This window comes from Ascidiella aspersa, chromosome 2 (genome assembly GCF_963924565.1).
Source record: "Ascidiella aspersa chromosome 2, kaAscAspe10.2, whole genome shotgun sequence".
NCBI lineage: Eukaryota > Metazoa > Chordata > Ascidiacea > Phlebobranchia > Ascidiidae > Ascidiella > Ascidiella aspersa.
Window position 1 is genome coordinate 32,345,435 of NC_139448.1, and position 26,664 is coordinate 32,372,098.

The following is a 26,664-nucleotide window of genomic DNA, read 5'->3' on the forward strand; positions in this document are numbered from 1 at the left end:
AAATTAAAGTTGGAAACAAACTGATTTAGTATCTTTTTTCGTCAACAAAATGTTTATCGATGCTTCTAAACAAGCAAACGAAACAAAGGAAAAATCACAAACATTCGTAAACGCCGAAAGTGTGTCGGAATTTGTTTAAAGCATCAAGAGACCAAACAGAGAAATAGCTTGCCAAAAAAGTCAAAGTTGTACAATGAAGACGTTTGAAAAAATAAGGTAGTTTTAAACGAACAAAATAAACAAATTGGTTGGTGTATTTTATTGTTATATATTTTATATATATTTTTATGACGTCACGATATGATGTAACTTCGTAACGTCGCGTTATGAAAGTTTTGTAACGTCATCTCTGAAAACCAAACAAAAATCCTGTATCCGCACCTCAACAACGACAAAAAACAGTCTTCCATTATTACAGTTTTTGGGCTCAGCATTCTTAATCGTCCAACTGCTCATGTTGTCACTTCAAAGAAAGTTAGCTTCCTTCATTGACCCCTTTAGTGCGAAAAAGGCTGAAAACATGGGGAGTGACTTCTTTTAAAGACGTCAAAAGTATGAAACTTGATTTAGCAGAACGGCCACGATGACGTAGCCTATGACGCAATACGCGGGCGCTTCGACGTCGGTTCCTCGTTTTCCACGTCACTACTGTCGTCATCACGCTCTCCGTCTTGCGAAGTCTGACTCTGACCCTGCAATTCAAAAGTTTTTGATGGTTCTAATAATGGAAGAAAAAGCGTTTTTTTAATTGGCAACAATGTCTAATAGCAATCTCTTAGAATGCTAAACAGTTAAATTGTCAAAAAAGTCCGCACGCATCAAACGAAATATACAGAAATTTATAAGAAGAATATACAGTAATTACTTATAAATGACTGACTTTGATTGAGACAGCGAAAAAAGAGAAAAGTCTAAACTCTAAAGAATATTTGCTCCCATTTGAAGTCTTGGTCGTCATTTACGTGCATAAGGGCGAGGAGATATCTTCTTAGTTTACACATTCAGATTGTCATTCATACGAAGATTTATAATTATTTAGGGGGCTGAGAACCCCAAGTGCTTGCTAGGGGTGCTAGGAAAATCCTAAGTACCCCTAAATCGGCGCCCGTGATCACAACTATTGCCTAGAAACGTCAAAAGTTTAAAATAAATAGATTAATTCCAACATGTGTTTTAGCCTGTTTGAAAAGGGTTCTACACAGGCTAAATGTTCTTCGATTAATTCTCCAATATTTGAGTCTGACCGCGCAGTGAGGCATAAGCCAGCGGAAACAAGAATTTTTGAGCCTGTAGTATTTTAGTCGTGAGCTGCCGTTGTGGATTTTTTACTAACGTGATTACTAGGGCGATTATTTTTTTAACTAAAAAATAGCAAATTTTGACCTAAAAAATTAAAATTTTGACAAATTTTAACCTGAAAATTATTTATTTTGACAAAATTTTGACCTGTTAGAAATACATTGATTTAAATAACCTAGGCGTCGTTAATCACGCGTTTTTTGTACCGTATATTGCTCTAATAAAGATATAATACGGTTAAAATGACTTTAACATATATCAAAACTAATTTTTTTTTGATAGAATGAACGATAAATTTCTTGAAAAAATTTTGACAAATTTTGACCTAACTTGTAAATTTTGACAAAATTTTGACTTTTTTTGACAAGTCAAAAATTAATCGACCTAGTGATTGCACAAAATACCTAATTATTGCTGTAGTTAAAATAATTTCTCACGAAATACTGTACATTTTAACGCAATAAACGATTTTCTCAGTAATTTTAATGAAAATACCCACTACACCTGATAATAACTGAAGGTAAATTTAAACAGCAAGAAACTTACTTCCTTGGCCAGCGCCTCGCGTTCGGCCATTGTGATGCGCAACACGTCACTGCGGATCCGGAAATCACGTGACGTAGGCAAGTGGTGTGACGTCATAAAGTCGATCTTGGCTTTGCGCCCGAGCAGGATCAGGTGGTGCTCGTGTTGCTCGATGGCGAACACTAAACGCGCAATTCCCTTCATTTCACGAAGCACTTTGGCCTGTACATTAAGAACGGCTTAGCTGAGTTAGAGTCCCGGGCCGGATAGCGACTGGCAAAAAAGCGAACGTCAGTAGAGCGACCTTTTGATAGCGATTTATTTAAAACAGCGACTGTCAACAGAGCGACTGTATAAATGGCGACAGCATTAAAACAGCGACTGTTACGATAGCGACTTTACTGGCCGGTCAGAATGAGATATACTCACGAGGTCGCAGACTTATGTTAGAGTTGAGCAAGAGTTACAGATAGTGAGTTTTTTCATTTAAAAATGTGCGCATTAATAAATTTAACTAAAAAAACGTTGAAAAGTTTTTGTGCATGTCATAATCAGACACTTGATATAAAAATCAGGCAGTCCAATATAGGAATTTGATACTTAAACCTAACAAACAGAAACTTGCAATTTAAATTATGCCTTAAGTCTTAATACTATTATGAGATTATAAATCATACACGTCTCATTGTGTGTTATCTCATTTTAAAGCGCTCCACGCCGAGCTCCCACCTTTGAAGTTACGGACACTCCAGCAGATGCGGCAGACCCTTCCTTCTTCTTGTTTTTCTTGGCGTCTTGTTTTGCGCGAACCGACTCCAGTCTTTCGGTCTGCGCGCTCTCGGCGTACATTATGAAGCCGTAGATGGGACGCATCAGCTTCGAGCCAACGAATGCACTCAACTTCTCGAAACGCGATGGCACGTGACCCAAGGCCTGGCTGTACAACCACTGGTACTGTGAAATAAAATGGATTTTATAGCTAGGAAATGGTTCAGAAGAGCCAACTGTATTTAAATACAACCACTGGTAATGGGAAATAAAAGGTTTAGAAAATCTATAACCAGTATGGTACTGCAAGTGAAGTAGGGTTTTAGGCTGGAAAAAGATGTTTAGAAGAGCCGACTGTATACACCACAACCACTAGTACTGAGAATTAAAACGTATTTTCAGCTGAAAAAATGTTTAGAAGATCCTACTGTATGCACTATGCAACCAATGGTACTGCGATATAAAATGAAATATTAAGATAAAACAGTTTTAGAAGAGCCAAATGTAGACACTATACAGCCACTGATACTGCGAGATAAAATCCATTTCAAAAAACTGCAAATTGTAACTGCAAGTTAAAAATAGGATCAATGAGGTGCGTCATAAATAAAAGTTAACGACTTGACAAACCCGGTGTTTTGGTCTAACTCAAAAAAAAAAAAAAAAAAAATGTGGAACTTAAGTAGAATAAAAATGTATTCAAGGAGAAGACGCCAACGACAACTTCCATTAAAATTTGATCAACATTTATCTTAGAATATCGAAAAACATTTTGTCTAATATTGTTTTAGTAACCGTATTTAAGGAAAATTAGAGTATGCTGCGAAAAAACAATCAAACCGGCAGGCCCGATCATGAAATGGAGTCTTAATACATTTAAGAAGAAGGCGCAAACGTGCTTTTTAATTCAACTATACAATCAATCAGCCATTTATGGCCGCCAAAACTAAAATTACTTCAATACGAAAAGGTTATTTTTTAATTATTTTCAATACAAAAATGTAAGTTCATCAATAATAACAGAATTTAATATAACAAAACGGTAATAATTAACACAATAGTAATAACTGTAATAACAAAATACCACGAACAATATTTATCAATATCAGTCTTTTGTTAAATAACTCTTCGGATGCCTAGTGTTACGTCATAAACGAAATGCTTACCTAAATAATGAAAATAAAAAGAGGGAAACTTTCATAAACGGTATCTTGGTAGCGTTTACAATTATTTTGGAATTTTACGATTGGACTAGAAGAGCCACGAAAAACATGCCAGCGAGCCGCAGTTTGCCCACTCCTGATATAGCCAAAAAAGCGACGATTCGACACAAGCGAACGCCTGCCAATGCAAACTCACGTATTTAGATAGCGCCATGAGAAAAGTGAAGAAGCCGGTGAACGTCCTCAGTACGTTGTCCACGTTGGCGGCGCTCTGGCACGCGCACTGGGCCAGCTCCAGCAGACCAACAGCAACGGTGCATACACGGCCGCATACAGAACCTGGATAAAGAATAAAGATATATGCAAAGCTGGGTCGAGCTGGAAGACTTGAAAAAACGGAAAAGCTCTAAATTTCTTTGAACATGTTTTTTCCAAGTCGGCTTGTTGGTTCAAATTAACGCTTTAGTAAAGGAAAAGTAACGTACTTGGCCCGTCTGTGTTTGAAGGTGCCATTGTCGCATTCCAAATGCGAGCGCCTATTGAACCTGGTGTAGGTAAACATACAACGCTGGGTCTTGTTATCGCTTGGTACGTAAATAAAATGGCTAAAAGGGATATGACGCCGGTTTTTAAATGTAAAGGGCGTCGTCACAACCCACATGCGAGCATTTATTAAACCTGGCGTAACAAAAAGCTAAAATTCACGAATCGCGTGAAGAACACACTTACAAAACAACTAAGGCCTGGCACAAACAACGCTGTTTGTAGTTAAAAAAATAGCGTGCTAAACATTGCCGGCGTTAAGCAACATAACTCCCGCCTATTCTAAATCCAATTCAATAAGGTTACTATGAGAAACTTTGTTTTATTTACAGTCGAATAAAGAAGTATAGAGGCGAAAACGATGGAATTTCTCTAAAATTTAAGAGCAAAATTACCAATAAAATATTTATAAAAAGTTACCCATTGCGTTATCGTTTTCTACTTTAAATTGAAGTTGGAAACAAACTGATTTAGTATCTTTTTTCGTCAACAAAATGTTTATCGATGCTTCTAAACAAGCAAACGAAACAAATTGTGGAAAAATCAAAAACATTCGTAAACGCCGAAAGTGTGTCGGAATTTGTTTAAAGCATCGAGAGACCAAACAGAGAAATAGCTTGCCAAAAAAGTCAAAGTTGTACAATGTAGACGTTTAAAAAAATAAGGTAGTTTTTAAGCGAAAAGCAGCGGGTGCTACAAGAAAAAAAAATACATTAAAAAAAATTAAATTTAAAATAGGTAAGTTATCTAAATTGTTTAAGTGTTCTATATGTTTTCCTATCTCTCATGCGGTTTAATTCATGTGTTCGATTCATGTGATTTTAATCTTAGTTTGTCCTTCACTTTGTATTTGTGCTTCAAGCAGTAGGGAGCTCCAGCCTTTGTATTATAGCTTGTTGGGATTTCAGTTGCTTACTATGCTAATATGTTTATTATTATCATTATTATATTTACTTGTTTTATATAACATTGTTGTTTTATATTCATTCGAATTAAGTTACGCATGTTACTGTAGTAGACTTCTGTTTGTTCATGATTAAAGTGGATTAACAAAAAGCATTTTGGTAATACTTTTCTATCCACGTTAACAATTGTCTCACCTTCGGCCTTTCTTCGCGCTTCGTGGAGAGAATCGTCGTCATCACTCAACTCGCTTTTACCACTCGCGTGCGCCACCAAGCGACCTTTGTAGTGCTGCAGAAGCCATTCGCAGTCGGCGATCACGTGATCACAAGTGGAAGCGATCGCCACCTTAAAGTAGTGGTATAAGTGCGGGGTATGGAGTTATGTTGTAACGTAGTAAAGCTATTTTGATTGCGGTTGTAATTTTACTGGATAATAAAACTATGTTATTAATCATGAAAGCGACATTCGTACTTACGATCACATGAATCAATTTAATCACGACATTCATACTCACAATCACATGACTCAATTTATTCACGACATTCATACTCACAATCACATGCTTCGATTTATTCATTATATTCGTACTTACGATGACATGACTCAATTTATTCACGACATTCGTACTTACGATCACATGACTCAATTTATTCACGGCATTCATACTCACAATCACATGCTTCGATTTATTCATAATATTCGTACTTACGATCACATGACTCAATTTATTCACGACATTTGTACTTACGATCACATGACTCAATTTATTCACGACATTCGTACTTACGATCACATGAATCAATTTAATCACGACATTCATACTCACAATCACATGCTTCGATTTATTCATTATATTCGTACTTACGATCACATGACTCAATTTATTCACGACATTCGTACTTACGATCACATGACTCAATTTATTCACGGCATTCATACTCACAATCACATGCTTCGATTTATTCATAATATTCGTACTTACGATCACATGACTCAATTTATTCACGACATTCGTACTTACGATCACATGACTCAATTTATTCACGGCATTCGTACTTACGATCACATGAATCAATTTAATCACGACATTCATACCCACAATCACATGCTTCGATTTAGTCATTATATTCGTACTTATGATCACATGACTCAATTTATTCACGACATTTGTACTTACGATCACATGACTCAATTTTTTCACGACATTCGTACTTACGATCACATGAATCAATTTAATCACGACATTCATACTCACAATCACATGCTTCGATCTAGTCATTATATTCGTACTTACGATCACATGAATCAATTTAATCACGACATTTGTACTCACGATAACGTGACTAGCGTTTTCCGCCGTGACCATCCGGTAGGTGGCGCTCTGCTCCGAGTTGTCGTCTTCCTCGATCGATCCCAAGGTCATGCGAAGGTCGAAGCAGAGGTCGCGCGCGCAAATTTCCGGACGTGACGTCACCGTTACGCTGCTGTGGAGATGAAACTGGAGGATACGCTTCGACGCGTTTACGTCATCTGAAAGGCATAAAATATGTTTGAGAGTGGAATTTAATAGAGATCGACCGATATCATTGCCGATACCCGATTATTTTACAATTTTGTCAACCGATACCCGATACCGATTTTTTTTATATACCTGGGAAATGTTCAAAACTTTAATAAATTAAAAATAAAATTCAAATTTAAGTTTATATACCTTTATTAATAATTAAACTATTATGTTGCATATAGAAAAAATTGTATTATATTTTCATACTAAAATATCGGCCAAAGTATCGGCCTATATTTACCGATACCGATATATCGGTAGAAGCCAAATATCGGCCGATATTAACATCGGTCCATCTCTAGAATTTAATTTACATCTACAATGAATTGTGGTTCATTTACAACTAAAAGCAAGAGATAAAGGCCCGTTTACACCACAGCTGTACTGCGCTGAGCAAAGTGTAATTTTGATTTAATTTCTATTGAGGCGCGCGTTTCACGCTCGGCTAAACTCAAGCCCCGAGCAGCTCGCAAAAAGTTACGCTTGTGAGCTTTTTTCACGCTTTGCTCGACTGCCATCGAAGCGTGAAAGTGATTTTGCCTTGTTGATAGTAAAAGAAGCAATTTAACGCCCAGCCCATCTCAGCTGTAGTGTAAACGGGCCTTAAGAATGAATAGAAATATTTCCACGATAGTGGTGTAAAGTAAGTATCAGCCGTGTAAATAAGTCATACATTCCGATGGAACTTCCTGCAGCTTTGTTTTTTTACATCAAATTTAGCTGTTGAGTGAAGTGTTAGTCTTAAGCGTTCAAACGTATTGTTATAAAATATCTTGATATTGTATTTCAGAAAATAACACTGAAATGGAGTTCGGTAATATTAAACAATGGCACCGTACACATAATAGGATAGGGATGACCGTTATTGGTCATTTTATTCATATACCGATTCGCTTAATGACGTCATTAAAATGATCAAGCAAGCAAAATAGGTGAAATTGTAACATTAAACGGCAGTTTTGTGGACAAAATTTGCTTGGGTGTTAAAAAGCTTGGACTCCAAGCCGATATTACTGTACATCCCTAGTTGATATGATAAGATTATATAGTAACAGCAAAAACATTCATAATTTTTTAACGACCACCGGGAAATAAATAAAAAATGTAAAAAATATTTCTTTTCACAAGAAAGATTCCCGTATAAGTACTATTGCTCAATTGCAAGAAAACTTCGGTTTACAAAACAGTAAAGAAACTTTCAAGTTTCTATGGGTAACAGTCCATGTTTCATGGATTTCTCAGTGGCATGAAGACATGAGCACAATGTTATTTCGCCCGCAATATCTATTTGTTGTCCCAAGGAGAAAAAACAAACGAACTCACCGATTGAGTATTCGACGCAAACCTTGTAGCACCACTCCACGCACTGCTGGCGTGTCGCCTCTGGCGAGTGACGTAACGCCATGTCGAACAGCGACTCCAAGAGGCAGAAGAGCTCGGCGAGCACCTTCCGGTGGGTAGCGCTCATGGGCGTGTTCTCGACGGCCAGGTAAGACATGACAATGCGCTGAAAACTAATATAATAAAAAGAGAATGGATGTTAACACGAAATTGGACCTAATGCCTACTTATTTTGTGCTAAGTGAAGGAGAATTCGGGAATATTGACAGTCTTTAATAATATTTGAGTTTTTAGTGGAGATAATAATCTTTCTATTGAGTACATTATCCCGATGACAGATTTGGCTAAAACTGTTGTAGACTTATTACAGTCAGTTGTGAAATTGCTCTTCCGGTTAAATGTTATTAAAGTGCCAACGTTTCGATTAACTATCTATTCAGGCAATCTTCCCCAAGACAATATAATTGCAACTATAGGCGAAAAAATATTTATACTAACAAACAATAAAAAAACACAACAATGGACCACGTTCTGAAGTCCAAATCACGAGGTGCGAAAAACTGGAACTTTAATAAAACTTTGCCGAAAGAACGATCTTACAATTGAAACAATGCCTGGCAGCAACAGCATATTCATTTATTAGGGTCAGCTACAGAATTCGTGCCTAATTACGAAAATATAATGGATTTGAACGTTCAAAACCATATGTTGTAATTTCTATGAAAATTTTTTTGAATATATTTTATTAAATTTAAGTATTTACGGCACCTACTGATATCTATTGCATTCTGCAAATTGCCTTTGACCCTGGTTAGAAGTAAACAAAAAAATGCAGTTTAGTTTAAGTACGAATTGGTCGCTTTTAGTAAGCTCATATGGCGTCAGGCGAGGTATTAGCTTAGTATTATAAATGATATTTTACGTAAACAACCAACAAAAGGACTCCTATATCTCCGTAAATAATTGTTAATCTTAAATCTACAACAGTGTCGCATTTTTCGCACCGAACAAAATTTTAGCTTCAAGATTCATTATCAACCTACACATTACAGATAAGTGCATAGTGTACCTAAATAGTCGAACTATTCCACAGTTTCTGCAAATTGGTGTAACCCAAAATGCCGCATATTTTTGCACAAGACCATATCATTAAGAAGGAAATTTGTATCTGACAAAAAAAACTGAAACACAAAGGGTTTTTGTCAATAACTAACCGTTTAATGAGCTTGGTAACTCTGTCGCCGGCCTGAGTCCCGTCGCCATCTTCGCCGCAAACCTCTGCCAGGAAAAACGCCTCCCTTGATCGTTGCCTAAAGCGACAAATTTGTTAGTATTGGTTATTGTTAGAAAATGCCTTTATGTTAATACAAACAGCCCTGACACAATGCCTCTCGTAATTTTGGAACACTGTAATAATTTTACATTACTTGGTTATCCAAATAATCGTACATCTTTATTTTATTGGACATTTTTTGCAATTTAAAAGTCAAATATTCAGCACACAGAAAATCAGCCTATGGATAACTATGACGTTTTTTAAATCCTAAGTCAATCCCAACACGACAGTATACACTAGCAATACTGGCAGTATTTAAAATTATATTCGCATTTTTTGTTTTAACAATTATTTTATTAAGGGCCAGGGGTCACAATATTGCAGCTCGCGGGTCAAATTGAGACCACAAGTTAAATTCATACATCCCGCGAAATATTTTCCTGGTGATCACAAATTACGGTCATGCTATTCCTTATAGTTATCCGACTATCTACGAAGAAAGTTTGATGACCACTGATCTACCAAGTTGCCTTTTCAAATTGACCGGATTTTTAAAAAGCTTATTTTGTCCCATCTTGACGTGCATGTCAAACAAACCCAAATTAACAATATATATCAGTGCTGTAAACAGGTGATTTTAAAGTGACTTGAATCCAAGCCAAGTCATTTCGAACAAATATCAAGTCACAGTCCAAGTCATTGGTTGCGCAAGTCAATTTTAAGTAACAGCATTGGCATCAAAAATGTATATTAAACTACAGAAATTTGAGCACGCTCCTTTCTAATATTTTCCACGGCAATTAAAAAAGCACAAACAAATAGCAAGTGAAGATTGACTATTTAATAATTGTCTAAAATAACGCGAATTTACAAAAAATGTTTAATTAAGGCACTGTCAATGGTCTAAGTTCAGTCATTTGTTTGATTGACTAAAGCCAAGTCATTGACTTTAGTCCCGTTTACACTACAGCTGCACTGAGCTGAGCAAAACGTTATTTGCATTTAAATTCTTTTGTTTCGAGCTTTTCACGCTTTGCTAAACTCGAGCCCCGTGCAGCTATAGAATCCAGCTCAATTTAGCGCAGCTGTAGTGTATACGGGATTTAAGTCAGTACAACACTCATAATATATTGTATTGTATCATATTGAATCAAAACAAAGCGTCGAGCAGTCGTACCACGTGGTGACGTATTGAAGGGCAGAGTTGAAGGTCGCGAGGCACACGAAGGTCACCGGGGACTTGGCGGGTTCGTTCTTTTCAATCATGAACTTGTGCAAACAGGCGCGGGACGCTTTGGCTAAGTGGCTGACCCAATCTCGCTTGTTGCCGCCTGAACACAACAACAAATGTACGCTTTATTTTATACGACGTTTCGGATGTACTTCATCAGGAACGAAAATACATCTCGCTAAATACCGGTTGAAATCCTGTATAGCAGGGTTTCTTTACCAGGGGTCCCCCAAGGAGTGCGAGAACTGTTTAAAGGGAGTGTGGAGATACTGAATCAGAAACACAAAATGTATTACAGTAATTTACTTCTTTGCTCAATTAAGCGTAAAACTAACTCGCATTTTGGTATTGTGTTACTGCGTTATCAGTTACTTGCATGAAAACAAAATTACAATGTTTTGGTTATATAAGCAACTCTAGAAGGGGGTGCGAGAATTGGTTAGTGATTTAAAGCAAGAAAAAGGTTAAGGACCACCAGAGGCGTAGCTAGGGGAGGGCGGTGGGGTACATGTGTCCCTAAGGTACAGGGGCGCCAAAATGAGGCTTACATACGCCAAAATGAGGCTACTGCTTCTTTAAATATAAAGTTCTATTAAAATTTGAATTGTTTTATGTATAAAGTAAGTTATATTATGTTAATGTAATAGAAAATGTGATTAACATGGAGCAGGGGCGCCAATTTTTTAGTTTCTCCCCGGGCGCAAAATAACCTAGCTATACGCCTCTGAGGACCACTGCTGTATAGGACATAGGTAACCGAAACGTAGGAAAAAATAAATAAATACCGTAAGAACTTCTTTTTACTGTATTCGTTATGCGTGGGGAAATAGTTTCCTAGATTAAGAAACATTAGTCCATAAATCCGAATTAAAACGAGAAAGTGTAACGTAATTTAGCCACCAGCAAAATTCTAAAATATGACTTGTTGAACGATGATAAGAGATAAAACAAACATCTTTATCCATTTTACCAAATAAAGATCCAACTTTATATTTAACTATACTGTTGTACAAGTTACGTACAGCTATAAATCATTTTGGTTATCCCGCTAAAAGAGTTATTTAGTCGTAAATTTATTAGCGTTAACGCATAAGCTATTAGCGAACACTTGAAAATCACGGTTTTGTCACAAGCAAGAAAAACTTACAGTCGAGTCCTAGAAAGAATCCCTTGTCTTTGGCGTGTGCGATCGTATCGTGTAAAAGTACGGCGATGTATCGAACAAAGTTGTCGTTCTCAGTCAGCATCGTAACCGCCGCTTCCGACTCGAATGACTCGTCACAAAATAGAGCTAAAAAGATTGGAAAAAATGTTTAGGAAACATCAGAATGAAGTTCCACCAATATTTTTTTAGGTATTGTTTTTTTGGTTACTTGTTCGCTAAGTTCGATGGCTTTTCAGTTTTTTCATTTTATGCCAAATATTGTAGAAATTCTCATTTTTTTTTTTAAGGTAAGTTTCGTTTTTAGCCAACATAGTAGGGTAGGGTTGATATTGAATTAACATTTGTACTCGTCAGTCTACTAATCCGGACAGAATAGCACTCGCCAAAAATGTTTGTTGGGAATTTCCAGCATGCATAATGTTTTTTTCCAATGATATCTATTTAGACGCTTATTCAGGCTTTCTATTTTTGTCAAAGCAAATTTTACATTTTTGTTGGACTGTAAATGTTATAGCAGATTTAAAAAACCTTCAGTTAAAAAACATTTTGTACCGTACTAAAATTTAAAGCAAAACAACATGAAAAACACCATTTAGTGCCTAACCAATGGTACTTAAACAGCTTTAAGCAACGCTATGTGAAAGACTCATTGAATACGAGGTCGCAGATGTTAATTTTTGGCAAGTCTGTTTATTGTACTCTATATACTTATATCACGATGAAATATTCTCTTTCTTATTTCAGCAAATTATACCGGAAGTCAAAGCAGATTTTAAATTTAACATCTTTGAGTAAATTTGCGTTTTTATTAAGGCTTTAGCACAGTACTCAAAAAAAAAATATATATTCAATACTTAACACTATTACGAGTAAAAAGAGGTGGTATTTTAACAGCAAATGCAACCCTGGTAAGTACTCACTGTACACGAGATTGCAGAGGTTTGGAAAACAAACGACCTTGAGTTGTTTTTCCAGCCACACTTTACCGCTTAACTCGGTGACCTTGACACTGGATATGAGGTCGACGACCTTCTTGTGACCTTGAAACAGCTGTAGCACGTTGCTGGCAATGTCCGTTCTGCAAGGCACAAAATACTCTTTTGTCCGGATGTATATTCTGTATATGCGTAATATCTGAGGGCCTGAGACGTTGTTAACGTAAAAGTAAATGTCAAACAGGATGTTAAACAAAATATTTACTTTAAGTGATTTGTAACTTTTTAGTACAAAACTACCAACTTTTCAGTACACCTAAAAATACTTCGAAAAATATTCACTCTTGACCCTGAAATCTGATACTAAAAATAGGCAAACATGTACAACAGAATTCAATTAGCCACTTATGTGCTAGCATGCAGGTAAAATAACAAGTAATATAATTATTAAATGTTAACCCTAAAAAACTGTGAGTAAATAAAAATGGCCGAGGAAAACCCCGAAGGTGGTAAAACAACTTACGTCAAGTCTTCTGCCAAAGTAATGTTGTAGTCGATAAGTGCTTGATAGACCAACGCCATTGTACCGAGCATTGCCGCGTTTTTCTGACCGATGTTATTAGAGTTGTTGTAGTCCGATGTCTTCTCCTGAAAATTGTAAAATATAACTTGAAAAGCACGACAAAAAACAACAGAAATTTATATAGTGTCAGCTTTTCTGTTTTGTCACCTTTTACCATATAACGCAAAAAAGCTATGGCGTAGTGTAGTAGTGACGTAGTGTAACGAAATATGAATCTTATAGCTGTAGTTCTCGCCTAAGCTCCTAACCTTACAAGATCCCAAGTTGTTTTGACATGGTTTAAGATCTTATTAAGTATTTTAACAGGTATAAAGCGGTGGTCTTCAAGGCTTTTTGTGATATGCCTTTAACATCTTTATAATAACTTCGTGTACCTATATTGGTCTTATATTGGTTAGACGTGTAAATGGCCACGGGGAGTGGGTTTGCTTCAAAATTATTTCCAAATTACGACTTTTTTGCGATTGGAGAAATCACAGGTTTTAAATAAGTTTTAACTGTAAGGAAAGTAAGTTTAGCAAGATTATTGCATACAATAAAAATGCCTGCCTAAGGCGTATGTTTTTGTATTATAACTACTGAATTTTAAACAGCATCTTTGGAAAAAAGCTTAAGTACATCGCGGCACACCTAGCATGGTCTCACACCCTTTGCTGAGAACTGGTATAAGGTATATAATTTAGGCGTATTCCATACGAGAATTATGAAAAAAAAACTTTTTATGTGGGAAAAAAGGTTAACGACGCATGCTGAACGCTGTTGGCCTAAAATACTGCTCTAAAGTATAATTTATACAGTATTTTATACGAAATTAAAAAAAAAACTTTTTCTGTGGCCAATACGGTTGTTAAACGACGCATGTCGAATGTTGGTGGCCCAAAAAACTTCAAAATTCACCAGCTGATAATCGTCCGGCTCCGACTTGTACATCCTCATGGCCATCGAGTCGAACATCTCGCGCACGTCGAGTAACGTCACTTCGTCGATGATGTCATCGTCGGCGTCATCCCCGAGTGTGCTCTGATACTTGATGGCCTGAAGATATCCACGACACAATAAAAAAATGTATATTAAAGAAATACGACAGGACCAGAAATAAACCGTTCAATTATTAAAAAAATTAAACAGAGAAAACTGAATTACTTTATTAAAGCGGGATAATTGGGATCGTGATCAGATAATGCAGGGGTTTTGAAAGTAGGGTTACCCCTAAAAAATATGTGGGTACACGAGCGAGTTATTTCCGCAACAATGGTTTAAAAACCGATGCAAAACTTTTATGTCACGAGCGAGAAAAACGTTTACCATGCTGATGACTTGAGGCTAGGCATCAACAAATCACTGTTATTGAAGTACATGTGAGTAGTAAACTATTAAATTTTTGCTTACCAATTGCCATAATCCATGTTGTAATTTGACAAGTTTTTCGTGCCCTTGAGAGTCATTTTTCGTGATGACAAGCCAGGGTTCTTTAGGAAAAATTGTTTATACGTTAAATGGCCGAACATTAACTTTAGTTTGTTTCGCAGATAGAGCAAAGTTATGGCTTCCAAACCTAAAACAAGTGTTTTGTGTGTTGACGTTTAAAATCTTTTCGAGTGTCTTGTCCTGTATCGATTTTTTTTTCAAGATGGAGCTGAAGCCATTTTTTTTTTATTTGTAGAGCTAATGCTATGAAACTGATCCAGCTCGAAAATAATTTTAAATTCAAATGAAAACTACTAAAAAAATTACGGTTGCAATTGAATCGTAATTCACCTGTGCCGATGCAACCTTTAAAACAATTACCGCTACGTAGCCTGTTTTGAGTGGCTCCGGAGCTAGAGCCAATAATATTTTACAGTTGGCCCCATATCTCCCTTTTTTCACCCATCAGCAGCCCCCAACCCCAAGGTCAGTAACGTACCTCGTGTAAGCACATAAAGGTGGACACGAGCAGAACGGGCAGAGGTTCTTGAAGCGCATAAGAGTCCGCTATAGAGTTGGAGATGCATGAAGAAAGCTTCAGAGGAGGAATCACGTCCGACACAGACTCGTAGTAAAGTCTAAGAGGAAAATAAAGGGAACAATTTCAATTCGGAAAATAAGAAAAAAATTGGCAAAACAGTGATAAAGCGTTTTAGAGGTATTAGAGAAGCTGGTGGTATAAGTAGAACGAGGTTCTTAAAGTGGGGCCCGCAAACTTCTGCTGGTTAGGGTGTCCATGAAGGCCAAGTTTTAATCTTAGTGTATTTTTTTTTGCAAATGGAATAAATGGATATTAGAGTTTAAATGAGAAAAACGCTTTGTCGCCTTCTTCACGGGTGTATTTAGAGTTTATTTAAGTTTTATTTTTGTTTGTTTGACTGAAAACAGCAGATTTTTGATTTCTACTTGTTATATGACGTCAAGTTATGACGTCATCTCTGAAAAGTATTATGTCGACCCTGCTCCATGCAAACCAAAAATATTTTTAGGGGTCAGCGTTAGAAAAATGTTAAAGAACGTCTGAAGTGGACAGTTTAAACTTATGAGTGTTAAGAAATAAGAAAAAAATCCGCGAAATGTAAGAAAAAATGCGCGTATTTCGGTCACGACGTGAAAGCAGTCCTCACCTGATCTGCTTCACGAGGTTGCATATCACGAACGGAGCGAGCCTTGGGTTTTGGGCTACAACGTTGGGGAGGCCGCAGTAGAGTTGTTCGCGCACCTTGCACTGTTGAGTGAGACATCTCTTCAGCACTTGAACCACTTCGAGGCAAAGTAGTTCATTGTTTCTGCGACCAGCGCCCTGGGATTGGCTGGCGGCCGTTAGGCCCTGCTGCTGTGGAAAAACAGTTGTTTTCAATGGTAAAACTTTCGGTTTTGTCAGGATTGAGAAGTAGTGGCAGAGATAAGAAACAAGCACTGAAGATTTTGAAATCACTTATTATAAGCCCAAGTTAAATCATTGGCATCAAAATTAAATTTTAGCACCAAAACTGGACTTGTTAGAAGGAAATTAGTTAATTTTACTAAAATAGTATTTAATGTGAGCACTTCATTATCGTTAGAGTGCTTATGTTTGTTTCAAGGCATATACAATGTGATTTCTACTGCGTTTTAACGTGTTATGAATACGTATACTAAAGGAAAGCATGTATTTAAAAATTTCATCGTGTAATATTTCGTGAAGTAAACAAGATATCGGTCAGATGATTTTTTTTGTTTTGTTTGAAAAAGTCTGATTGCTGGCTAAGTTAGGTTGCTTTAAGTAATGTGAAAAAAAATCTTATCGATATATTGTTTACTTCCGGAAATATTACATAAAGAAATTTCGACAAGCGTGCTTCGCTTTGGTGTTTGTTGTGTCGCTCGGAAATATCGGGTTTTTACGCGTAAATGTCATACGGCGAATATCACTACCATAAGAAAACTACAAAGAACAGCATTTTACTTAAAAAGCATAACATAAAAACGTGTAAAAGACGAAAACGTGGCTTTTAAAGGACAAAAAATTCGAAACTTACCGAACTGGCCGTGGAGAATATGGACTGGGACGACTGACTGGAAAGCTGGCTCATGGACGTCGTTTCGGCCAGCGGGAAAATCTTGAGGATGGAAAGAAACCCGTGCACGGCGATACAACGGGAGCTGTTCTGCCTGGAAAACAAACGTGAAATTTATTAATACAGAAATAGTGTTTTTAGATGCACTTTCTTTTACAGGTAATGTCTTGCAATTCTGCCAAGATTGTTTATTGTCAAGTTTTTAGTAACTGTGATTTCGACAAAAATTGGGAATACTGCAAACACCTAGAAGGAAGTACTTTCGCAAACGACTAATCTAAACGAGTTCAGCCTTTTTCGCTTTACACTATAATACCGAAATTAAAACGAAAAATATTTTTATGAAATTACAAGATTAGAAAAAAAGAACTAAACCTTGTGCTCTTGGTTAGTTGAAAAGAGAAAACGTTTATGTCATTTTTCTCAAATATTTCACGATAGTCAGATATTTTTTACGAACGTCAATTCTCGACCAATTAAATGAGTCCGCTTTGTCGCTTCAAGGGCCAAACCATTGTGATTCACGTCAGTGACTATCTTATGACTCGATATTCAATAACAACAACTACAAACCCATATTGTTTAAAAAAGAAAAATACGTTAACCAAAAAACGTATCGATTTTTGAGAAACAACGTCAATCCCACGTAAATAAGTTACCTGGAGGTGAGTGACTTCCGTAGGACGAGCATCACTGAAGTCCGGAGCGCCGAACTGATGCGGATGAGAGGAAGCAAAGAGGAGAAGAGTCTCTTGGCGTTGAACTCGTGCATGAGAGGAAGGTCGTCCAGCAAGTTGCGGATCTGGAAGAGTTTACACATCAAGCGTTGAGATAAACTATAGTCTACTAAATAAAAAAGTAAACCATTTTTTTGGTAAGTCGCGAATTTAACGAGGATTGGGTGCTTAAGTACTCTTTTACTCAAGTCGATAAGAAATCAGTATGTTTGCTGTGCAATGAAAGCGTTGCCGTGTTTAAAGTGTACAACAAAATACGTTTTATTGCTTGTATACGTGGATAAATACACGATTAATTTATCAATTCAGGATTCCGGCCCTTTTACCATATCGGGCCCGCCGACTAGAGAAGTTCCCCACCCCTGCTTTAGCGCATACTTTAGCAATAATTTGAATAATAAGATTAACGTTTTTTATAGTTTATAATACAATATTATTTGTGGCTGGGTAATGAATCTCAAAGACAAGAAGGTCGAGCAAATCGACATCATCTTGATAAAGACGTTTCATTATGTACTTGTATATATATCATAAGTTACAGTAAATATCATTACGTCTTAAAAAACAATTATTGCAATAATAGCTTACCTTTGGATCCAACAGTTATAAAAAGCTTTTGCAAACACATTGAATAATATGTGCGGAGTCTAAACTACCTTAATTCAGTAACTCCTTACAAAGGCGACTTTTAAGGTTTTACCCCAAATTCATAATTAACATAGCCAATACCTTCACTGATATTAGTATATGTTAAAAACTGTTAAAAACGAGGTTTCTCTAAAATAGGTACGATTCCTACGAACCAGCGGTAGCAACAAAGAGTCTAAAATGCATATGTAATTGGTTGTTGGTTCTAATCGTCTCAATTAATAATAAACTAGGAAAATGACTTTGAAATATCGGAATCAATTTCTATGTATACCTGTGGAATTGATTGAAGGAGCAATTGAGGGTAGCTTTTCACAATAGCTTTCAGCAAGTCTAAAAAAAAAAAATATTATTCAGTTTTACTTAAAATTCGTCAGTTCTGTTTATAAAGTTATTCTATCATTTTTTTGTTAAAAATTACCGAATTCACAAAAAAATAAAAAAATAATGTATATAGTTGGAAAAATAACCTATAAAAGTGTGGAATTAGTACAACAACAAAAAATAACGAATTTACTTGCCTATGTATAGGTAAGCTGGCGTTGCAATGCTAATCTGAATCATGTTGATGATTTGTGAAAGGATTTCTTTGCGCGAGATCTGGTGTAGCTGAAAGGTCTTTGCGAGCAGATGGCTCCCCAGGTCGCATACTTGCTGTTGAGGAGTGTCGGACTTGTGGATTTCCTGGTCAAAATCTTTGCCAAATGGACCTGCAAACCATGCATAGGTAAATGCGCTTAGCCGCTTAGGCTTGAAATGTTAGATTATAAAAATGCAGATTTTCGTGTCGTGGTCTGTAATACTTATTAAGAACAAATAGTCCGTTACCGTTGATTAGGGGTGATTGAAACTCTTGATTGGGATATCATTACCTGACAAAATATGCGAAGCATGCTTGTCAGGTTAATGAAGCCATAAACTTGGACCAAAATTGGCAAAATTAAAAAAAAGAAACATATTAGAAAAGTTAAGTTTTTTAAGGTAATTACCAGCATTATTTTGAATAGTAAGTTTTAAATTTGATTATTTGTATTACTTTTCAAAAGTTGAAATACGTTGGTCCACAAACCATGGCCGAAAAGCCATTTGATATCCGTACTACTAAAATATGTTCTGAGAATAAGAGCGACTTCAGAGAAGCTAGATGTGGACAAATGAATCAATTTCAAATCTCACAGTGCAAAATGGAACCTCTTGAGCTTCAATTTTATTTTGTTTTAAACTGAAGCTGCTGCTAGCCAAACAAGCCAAAGCTGCTGCTAGGCCAAACTTTTTTATATACAAAGATTGTGTATATATACCTTGTTTTGGGCCGTAATGAGACATCAAATTAAATCCCAAATCGACAACACCAGAAATGATGTGGTCCCATCCATAGTGGCAACTTTTAATCTGTAACAAGTAGAAAACGACATGTATTTGTATTGTGTAACTAAACGAAATTACATGATTTCAAACATTACGCAAAAACATACCAGGTTTACAAGCAGCATTTTAATGTCTGTTAGTTTCTGTTTATGTTCAAGCAACCATTTGCTGTTCTCTGTTTTGTGAACTTCGTGAAAGCATCTAAAACAGGGGTGGGCAATTATTTTTGACAGCGAGGCATGATAAATTGAAAATGTTTTGACGAGCAGTATCAATAAAAGGGATCTCGAATTCAAATAATAGAATGTGTAGTTGCTTCAAAGCAGGGGTTCTTAAACTTTTTTTACCGCAGACCCCTAAAATTTTCTTTTATCTCGCGTGGACCACCGTAGGCAAAAAAAATTAAAAAATGATGTCATAAAATGACGTCACATTACAAATAGACATAAATTTGCTGATTTTGGTCCAAAATTGTGAAAGTGAAATGGAGTCTAAACACATTCAGTGCAAAACCGTTTTATTTTTAATTAAATTGATTTCTTTAATAAATTGATTACTTCTTAAATAAACACTAATATTTCAATTAGACCTTCATGGACCCCTAAAACTAGTTCACGGACCCCCAAGGGGTCCATGGACCCCAGTTTAAGAACCCCTTCTTTAAAGAATCTTTAAATATTGTTTAGACAAGCAGGAAAGAGTAGGAATAGGTGGGGGTGCCTTACAAAGTAATGTATTCAATAAAATATTCTGAAATCATGAGAAAAAAATGTTAAAGCTAATTCTCGCCTTAACAGTTTTATTAAAAATAAGCCTTAGGCCATAGTTTTTTTTTTGGTTTTTATTGCACTTACTTTAGTACCAAGAGTCGAAGAACATTTAAAGATTCTTCTTGAAAGCGACTGTCCTGTGATATGGTCAGCGCCAGTGCTAGAAAAAATTCTGTGATGTTTTCGGGCGATGGGCTGTCCTTGGCGGCCTGAAAAAACATTGCAGAATGTTACAAAAATCTATGAACTACAAATAGATTTTTCTAATTATGCAATAGTAACAACTGGTGCTATTATATTGTTTTCAAGGTTTTAATCAAACGAAAATTTACATAATCGTTTTATCCTTTGATTGGTGGAATTTAGCATTTAAAAACTACAAAAAATAAAGTGAACAGGTAAAGCATTACAAATATATCCTGGTCACACCACAAAAAAATCACTAACTCATCCAACCTTAATAACTTTAATGAGTCCTTTGCCAAGTGCTTGGTTCTGCCTCAATGTGTTACTGATGTAGAGAAGAACTGTTCCCTCTGTCGACTTTAATTCTGCAGAGTCGCAGTTGCTGTCCATTGAATCAGCTTCAACAATCTGATCTGCAAGGCAAATTTTCACTGCGAAATTACATTTCAAGGGCGAAAGATGTTAGCAATACTTTTGACAAGCTTATATTTGTACTTGTATTTCCAAATTCATTGAAAATTAGATATATGTATAAAGGTAAAAGTAAATAATAAAATGTCACATCAATTTAAACCATTTTTCAATTATTATAAAATGATAAAGTTTTGAGCCCAGAGTATAAATAAACATAAATATTTATATATATATCACTATATATACAAATTTATATATTATATATTTATACAAGTGGGTGATCCCGTGTTTTACTTGCGTTTTTGTTTTAATTGTTGTAAGTATTATATAAAATATACTTAGTAAAAAGTAAGTCAACAAAACACACTCATATGTTTGTTTATTCCATACCAGAGTGAGATAAATTTTCAAGTGAAACAACGTTGCCGTCCATCTTGTTAAAATGCAAAAGTATTTCCTTCAAAGCAGCGTCGACTTTTCTGTATACCGTGGCAAGGGAAATGAGCTGGTAGATTAGAGGGGGCAGAGTTTGGTTGTTCATTTTTGGAAGCTGCTCGAACAATTTCGACAAAACATTTTCAACTTCCTCGCGGTCCAAGGGTGTGTCCCTTAAATAACAATTAGTTGTATAATGTCTTCAAAAAACAGGTAAGAAAATACATAATTTAACTGCATTCTTAATACTTTACCAAGGTAATTTTAGCCAGTCTAATTAAAGTTAATTAAAAATGGATACAATTTATTTTACACATTTTATTGTTAATCCATAAAGGTACAATCTATAGAAGCTAGCAGGGATCTTCAAATATTTTTTCTTGAAGGGTGGGATAACTCCAAGCCCTGACCACTGCGGGCCGGATAACTGTTACTGTTATTATTGTTAAATGAAGGAATTATATACAGTTATGCAATAAAACAGTAGTGGGCCTTACTAAATAGTTGTAAAGTTTAAAATTTCATTAAAATTTGGTTTTGAATTGCATCCAACAACATTCAAACGAAGTATAAAATTTTAAATTCGAGAGTAATTATGTTTCGATGTTAAGACAAATCCACTTAAATCCCCTAAAAGTTTGATGCGTATTCTTGCGAGAAGCTGACTTTGATGACCTAATTGTCTTTCGCTGCTCCTTGGGAATCCTTTGTCGAAACAATAAACATGTCTATCATCTAAAGATCTATCTATCTTCATTAAAGAAATATGAATTAACCCGCAGACTGAATCTGTCCCGCGGTCCGTAGTTTGTAATACGGGCAGTAATTTCATACATAACTAACTTGAACATATCGATAAGGTGAAAAACAGTTTCTTGAGTCCAAGCCAAGGAGCAAATTTCAGCCACCGTGTCGCGCTTGTAATCTGCGCCACACACAACTTCGCAAGACTTTTCCAGTGTGATGGTTGGCTGCTGTTGTGCAGTTTCCAGCAACTAAAAACATTATTATAACATTTTGGTACAACATTCATGATCTGTAATGCAACTTGATAATGAATATATTAACTGATGATGATACAAGCATGTATTAAAACATCTCTAACAATAAGATTATGATTTACTCAACCTTTTTGGCGTTTGAGATTCATTTATCAAGGCATAAAATTTATTTGCTAAAAAAATCCTTTGGAAAAGAAAATGATTTACTGTACTTCAAGCAAACAAACAAAACTTACTTTGGCAAAGATTTTCAGGCACTGCCCTTGTCCAACCTCATTGTTTTGTATCATAATTAACAACATGGAAATAATTTCTGTAATGGATTCTGGGACAAGATTGACAGCCTAAGAACAACCAAAGGAATAAGGGATGTGCAATACTTGACATTTTGATACAGATACCCTATATTTTTAGGAAAAAATAGTCCCATCCGATCAAATACCTAATGATGTCCTTACTATGCTCAAACAAGAAAAATAGATGAATTTGAAGTTTCAAGGCATTTTTTTAGGTAACTGGGTTAAGTTTGCAGGAAGTCAGGAATTTTTGTTACCTCCAGTTATTAATCAAAATTTTTTTTTTAATTTTTGTCAATGTAGGATCCCTGATTTGGATTGCAAATCATTGCTTTAAATTCTACATCAGTTTAGTAACGGATTGGTAGAGATACCACCCTAGTTTCAGACAAGTACTGATCCTATTACTCTTTGCATCGGGTATCGGGTCCAATCCAATATTATCACTGACATCCATAAATTGGATTATTCAATATTTACATAAATTTTACTTTACATAATAATACTTCATAATAATGAACTGTAGTACGTCTTACTTTATTGCTATTTTAAATATTTCAGGCCTTTCACTTTACCCTTTTACAAAAACTAGCTTTTTTACATATATAAGTAAAGTAAAGACTGTTTAATTTAAAGCAAATAAAAAAGAGCTTTACTTTACCTCATGGTTTAATACACAGACCAAATCATTGTGGAAGGACAATTTGCTGGTTGCACTTCCTAATATCTCAAGGCCTTTTTTGAAAGCGGCTCTCAATGCAAGGGATCGTTTTAAAGGTTCTTTGTCGCAACCTACATCGCAAATGCAGATGATTAATGATTAACATCTCTAGCCATAGGTGCAGAATGTGGATTAGGGTTCCTCTTTTTCTCGGATTTTTTCACTTCCGGGAAACGGGATTGAAAAATGAAACTTCCCGAGAATCCCGGGATCCCGACGAAAAAATTATATATACATAAAACTCAGTCATTATGACGTTTAAAATCTTTTTATTTTAGCTCCAAACATCTAATTAAGCTCTTTTATGGGCGTTATCTCACTTATGTACGTGGAAAGTTATGCAAAAAACAAAACAAAAAAATACCGCATACCACAACTCATATTGTTTGGTGTTTGGGTGAGGGTTTGTCAAGTATTATTATGTTTTTTATTAATAATAACGCTTGACCAACCCTCACCCAAACGCTAACCCGCACCCTAACCCAAATAATATGCCTTGTGGTATGCGGTATTTGCAGACCGTTTTTTTATTAATTCGTTCATAACGAAAGAAGCGCCCATTTATGTTCTGTAGTATTGCTTCTGCAATCTTTCAAGACCTTCTCGTAGTACGGTCAGGCCCTTATTTGTTTTTATTTTAAAAAAGCGCATACATTTTTATTGTTTTTTTATTTGGTTTATTTGGTAATCAAGTTTTTCCGCTGGTAAGCACAAATAAAGAAACTCAGGCAACGTCGTTAACATGTTTGGTACTATTTTTTTCTTTATATTAGTCAAAAACAACAAATTTCCCGGGATTCGGGATTGTTAATTCGCAGAAAATCCCGGGAATTTCCCGTCGAAACATTCCTGGAGAGGAACCCTAATGTGGATGTGCAAATTGTTTTTAGACGCCCTGGATTTTTGGCAGGGTGTCAAAACGCTCTGGACTTCGACTAAGTTATAAATAAAATTTGCAAAACTAATTCCTGAAGCTGAGTTTTACTTCACCAAAAGTGTTTAAAACTTGAATTACCATAATTACAGGCACTTGTCACTAGGACATAAAAACCCCAAACTCTGTTTTTACATTATTCGCAAATTATTTTTTTATTTAAATTTATCAGCCTAAAGGTGCTTATAATAGAGTTTTAAAAGGCAAAAATGCTTGTTTCAGTGATAACAACTTTAACTAAGAGCACATTGTTTATGCAATAAGCAATTTTGTTCTGGCTAGAAAATAACGCCTTGAAAGTTTGGCGCCTATGAACATATGGTAATATTTTGGAAAACACACAGCATACCTAACAAGACAGCCTTCAAAAGTGAAATATCGTTTGCAGTTTCAAGATGATTATCCAGTAGTTCAATCAACTTGCTTGCAGAAAGTTTACTGACGGCATCGTTTATTGATTTGTAGTCTTTTGAGTTGTACCAGTCAATCAAATTCCTATCAGAGGTCATTTCAAACCACCACAAGCGTTTTTTTACAATACAATCATAACCTTAAGAAGCTAACAAGGTTTATTTTTTAAAGAAAATTGTTTAAAAAGAAAAAAATTGATTTGATAAAAATATGTATAAGTAAAAAAGCACAATAAAGTAAAAAAATGCTCTCAACACTCCTACTAAATACAAAAGAGGTTAATTTATAAAAAGACAGATTTTCTTTTGCAGGTTAGTAACAAATTGTATTAAAGATCATAGGCAAGGGATTTAAACTCTGAGTAAAAAGTTAACTAGAGAAACACCTATAGTGCATATTAAGGAGTTTCATGCAGAAAAAGTTTTCCCTGCACCCATCCAATGGGGAAATCAGGGCTGCAAACTCAGTTTAAAACAACCTGTGCTGTGTCCAACTCTTGCTAAGAAAATAAACTGGGATCTGACTCACTCACAAAGTCCAATACCGTATTTAGACAGCCAAGTGGTGTATACAGCCAATTAATAAATATATCTAAGTTGCTCTCCGCTGTATTCTGTTTTATTTTACCTTTTCAAAAAAGCATAAAATCCAACAATAAATTAAAGGGGAATGGGAATGTTGTATCAATAATCCACCTTCAATATGCAAGTGAAAATTCATTCGTCGAACTTGTAAAAGTGCATACTTTCTACTTGTTTGTTACTATGTTAAATAACGTACAAACTAAGTTGATAAATCCCGTGTATAATTACCAGGTGGAGCACTTTGTTTATACCTGAAATACATAATTTGGACTGGCGTGACATTTTTTATTACAAACGAGGTATGCTAAATTGCTAACTAAATCATACCACATTATTTTAGCATTACCGGTTTAAATTACGCACCTATGTCGTAAATTAATTGCATCATGTCTCAATAATTTAAAAGCATTCTTTTAATCAAGGAAGTATTTACAATTCACTATCCCTAAGATAAAAATAATTCCAACACTCACAATGTGAAGAACGAAGGTGTTTTATTAAATTTGGCGCCAAGGATGTAAACAAGTTCAGGTCACGCTTTGGTTGATTTAACACGCATGGTTGCATTCAACAAAAGCTAGCAAACACCAAAGAGTTTTAATTAAAAACTCTAAACCTCTTTGTTAACACAACACACAAGATTCAGAAATCTTGTATTTTGTATATGCACAAAACAGTCAAAAAGTTTGAGTAAAAACATTGAACAAGAGGAACACAATCACGAGATAAACAAACATTTATAGAAACTTGAATATTGCTCATCAGCGAGCATCTCCTCTAATTTTTAAAGAACGATTGAATGGGATTTGTGCAAATCGTCATTTCTTTGTATAGAAGAATTACTATTGATTTGTAACTTGTATTAAATAATCGCCATAAAGAATTGGAAAACAGTGGCTAATTATGTAACCTCTGGACAAAAAAGCAACGTTATATTTTACAAATATTATGTCTTGCAATTTTTTTGGCAGTTACAGCACATATCGCTTAATTTGAGTTACTGGGAAATTTAGCCAGTGTGATAACAATTAGGTTAACGAATAAAATGTATACTGTATTTTATCATATATTCATCACCAAAGAATTTTAATCAGGGAGTCGAACCGTTTGACTTTTCCGGTTCAGGTTCGGTTCGGGTTCAAGGATTTTTTCGGAATCCGGTTCAGTTCCGGTTTCGGTTTGGAGGAATTTAAAAGTTCCGGTTCAGCTCCGGTTCGACCATCGCTATTTCAAAACCGGTTCATAAAGTTCCGGTTCAGATACAATATAATTTGCGTTAAATCTCAAAATGTGGGTCGATAAATGTAGGGAATAATATTTGAATTGTTAAGTC

General features: G+C 35.6%; 1 protein-coding gene across 1 annotated transcript; it reads right to left on the reverse strand.

Moving 5' to 3' along the window:
* Positions 1–399: 399 nt before the first annotated feature.
* LOC146164967 (Fanconi anemia group I protein-like) lies at positions 400–24,845 on the reverse strand. Its single transcript, XM_083380893.1, has 28 exons — positions 24,686–24,845; positions 23,343–23,473; positions 22,622–22,729; positions 22,228–22,379; positions 21,340–21,557; positions 20,806–20,948; positions 20,434–20,558; positions 19,687–19,780; positions 19,513–19,603; positions 18,733–18,921; positions 18,486–18,544; positions 17,486–17,628; positions 16,788–16,920; positions 15,894–16,096; positions 15,206–15,344; positions 14,197–14,334; positions 13,240–13,364; positions 12,702–12,859; positions 11,764–11,907; positions 10,563–10,716; positions 9,324–9,419; positions 8,092–8,282; positions 6,538–6,734; positions 5,399–5,549; positions 3,952–4,094; positions 2,554–2,778; positions 1,842–2,046; positions 400–664 (listed from the first exon to the last, which is right to left on the reverse strand). The coding sequence occupies exons 1-28, from the start codon at positions 24,843–24,845 to the stop codon at positions 594–596; spliced, it is 4,086 nt and encodes a 1,361-aa protein (XP_083237019.1). The 3' UTR covers positions 400–593.
* Between the last annotated feature and the right edge of the window lie 1,819 nt (positions 24,846–26,664).

What these genes read in the sequence shown, in the direction of transcription:
- LOC146164967 (XM_083380893.1), bottom strand. Translation starts at nt 24,845, where the DNA reads ATGACCTCTGATAGGAATTTGATTGACTGGTACAACTCAAAAGACTAC. An exon ending in CACCTTATCGATATGTTCAA is followed by an intron (nt 21,558 to 22,227) that starts GTTAGTTATGTA and finishes TTGTTATTTAAG; the next exon opens with GGACACACCCTTGGACCGCG. An exon ending in TCATTACGGCCCAAAACAAG is followed by an intron (nt 18,922 to 19,512) that starts GTATATATACAC and finishes CATGGTTTGCAG; the next exon opens with GTCCATTTGGCAAAGATTTT.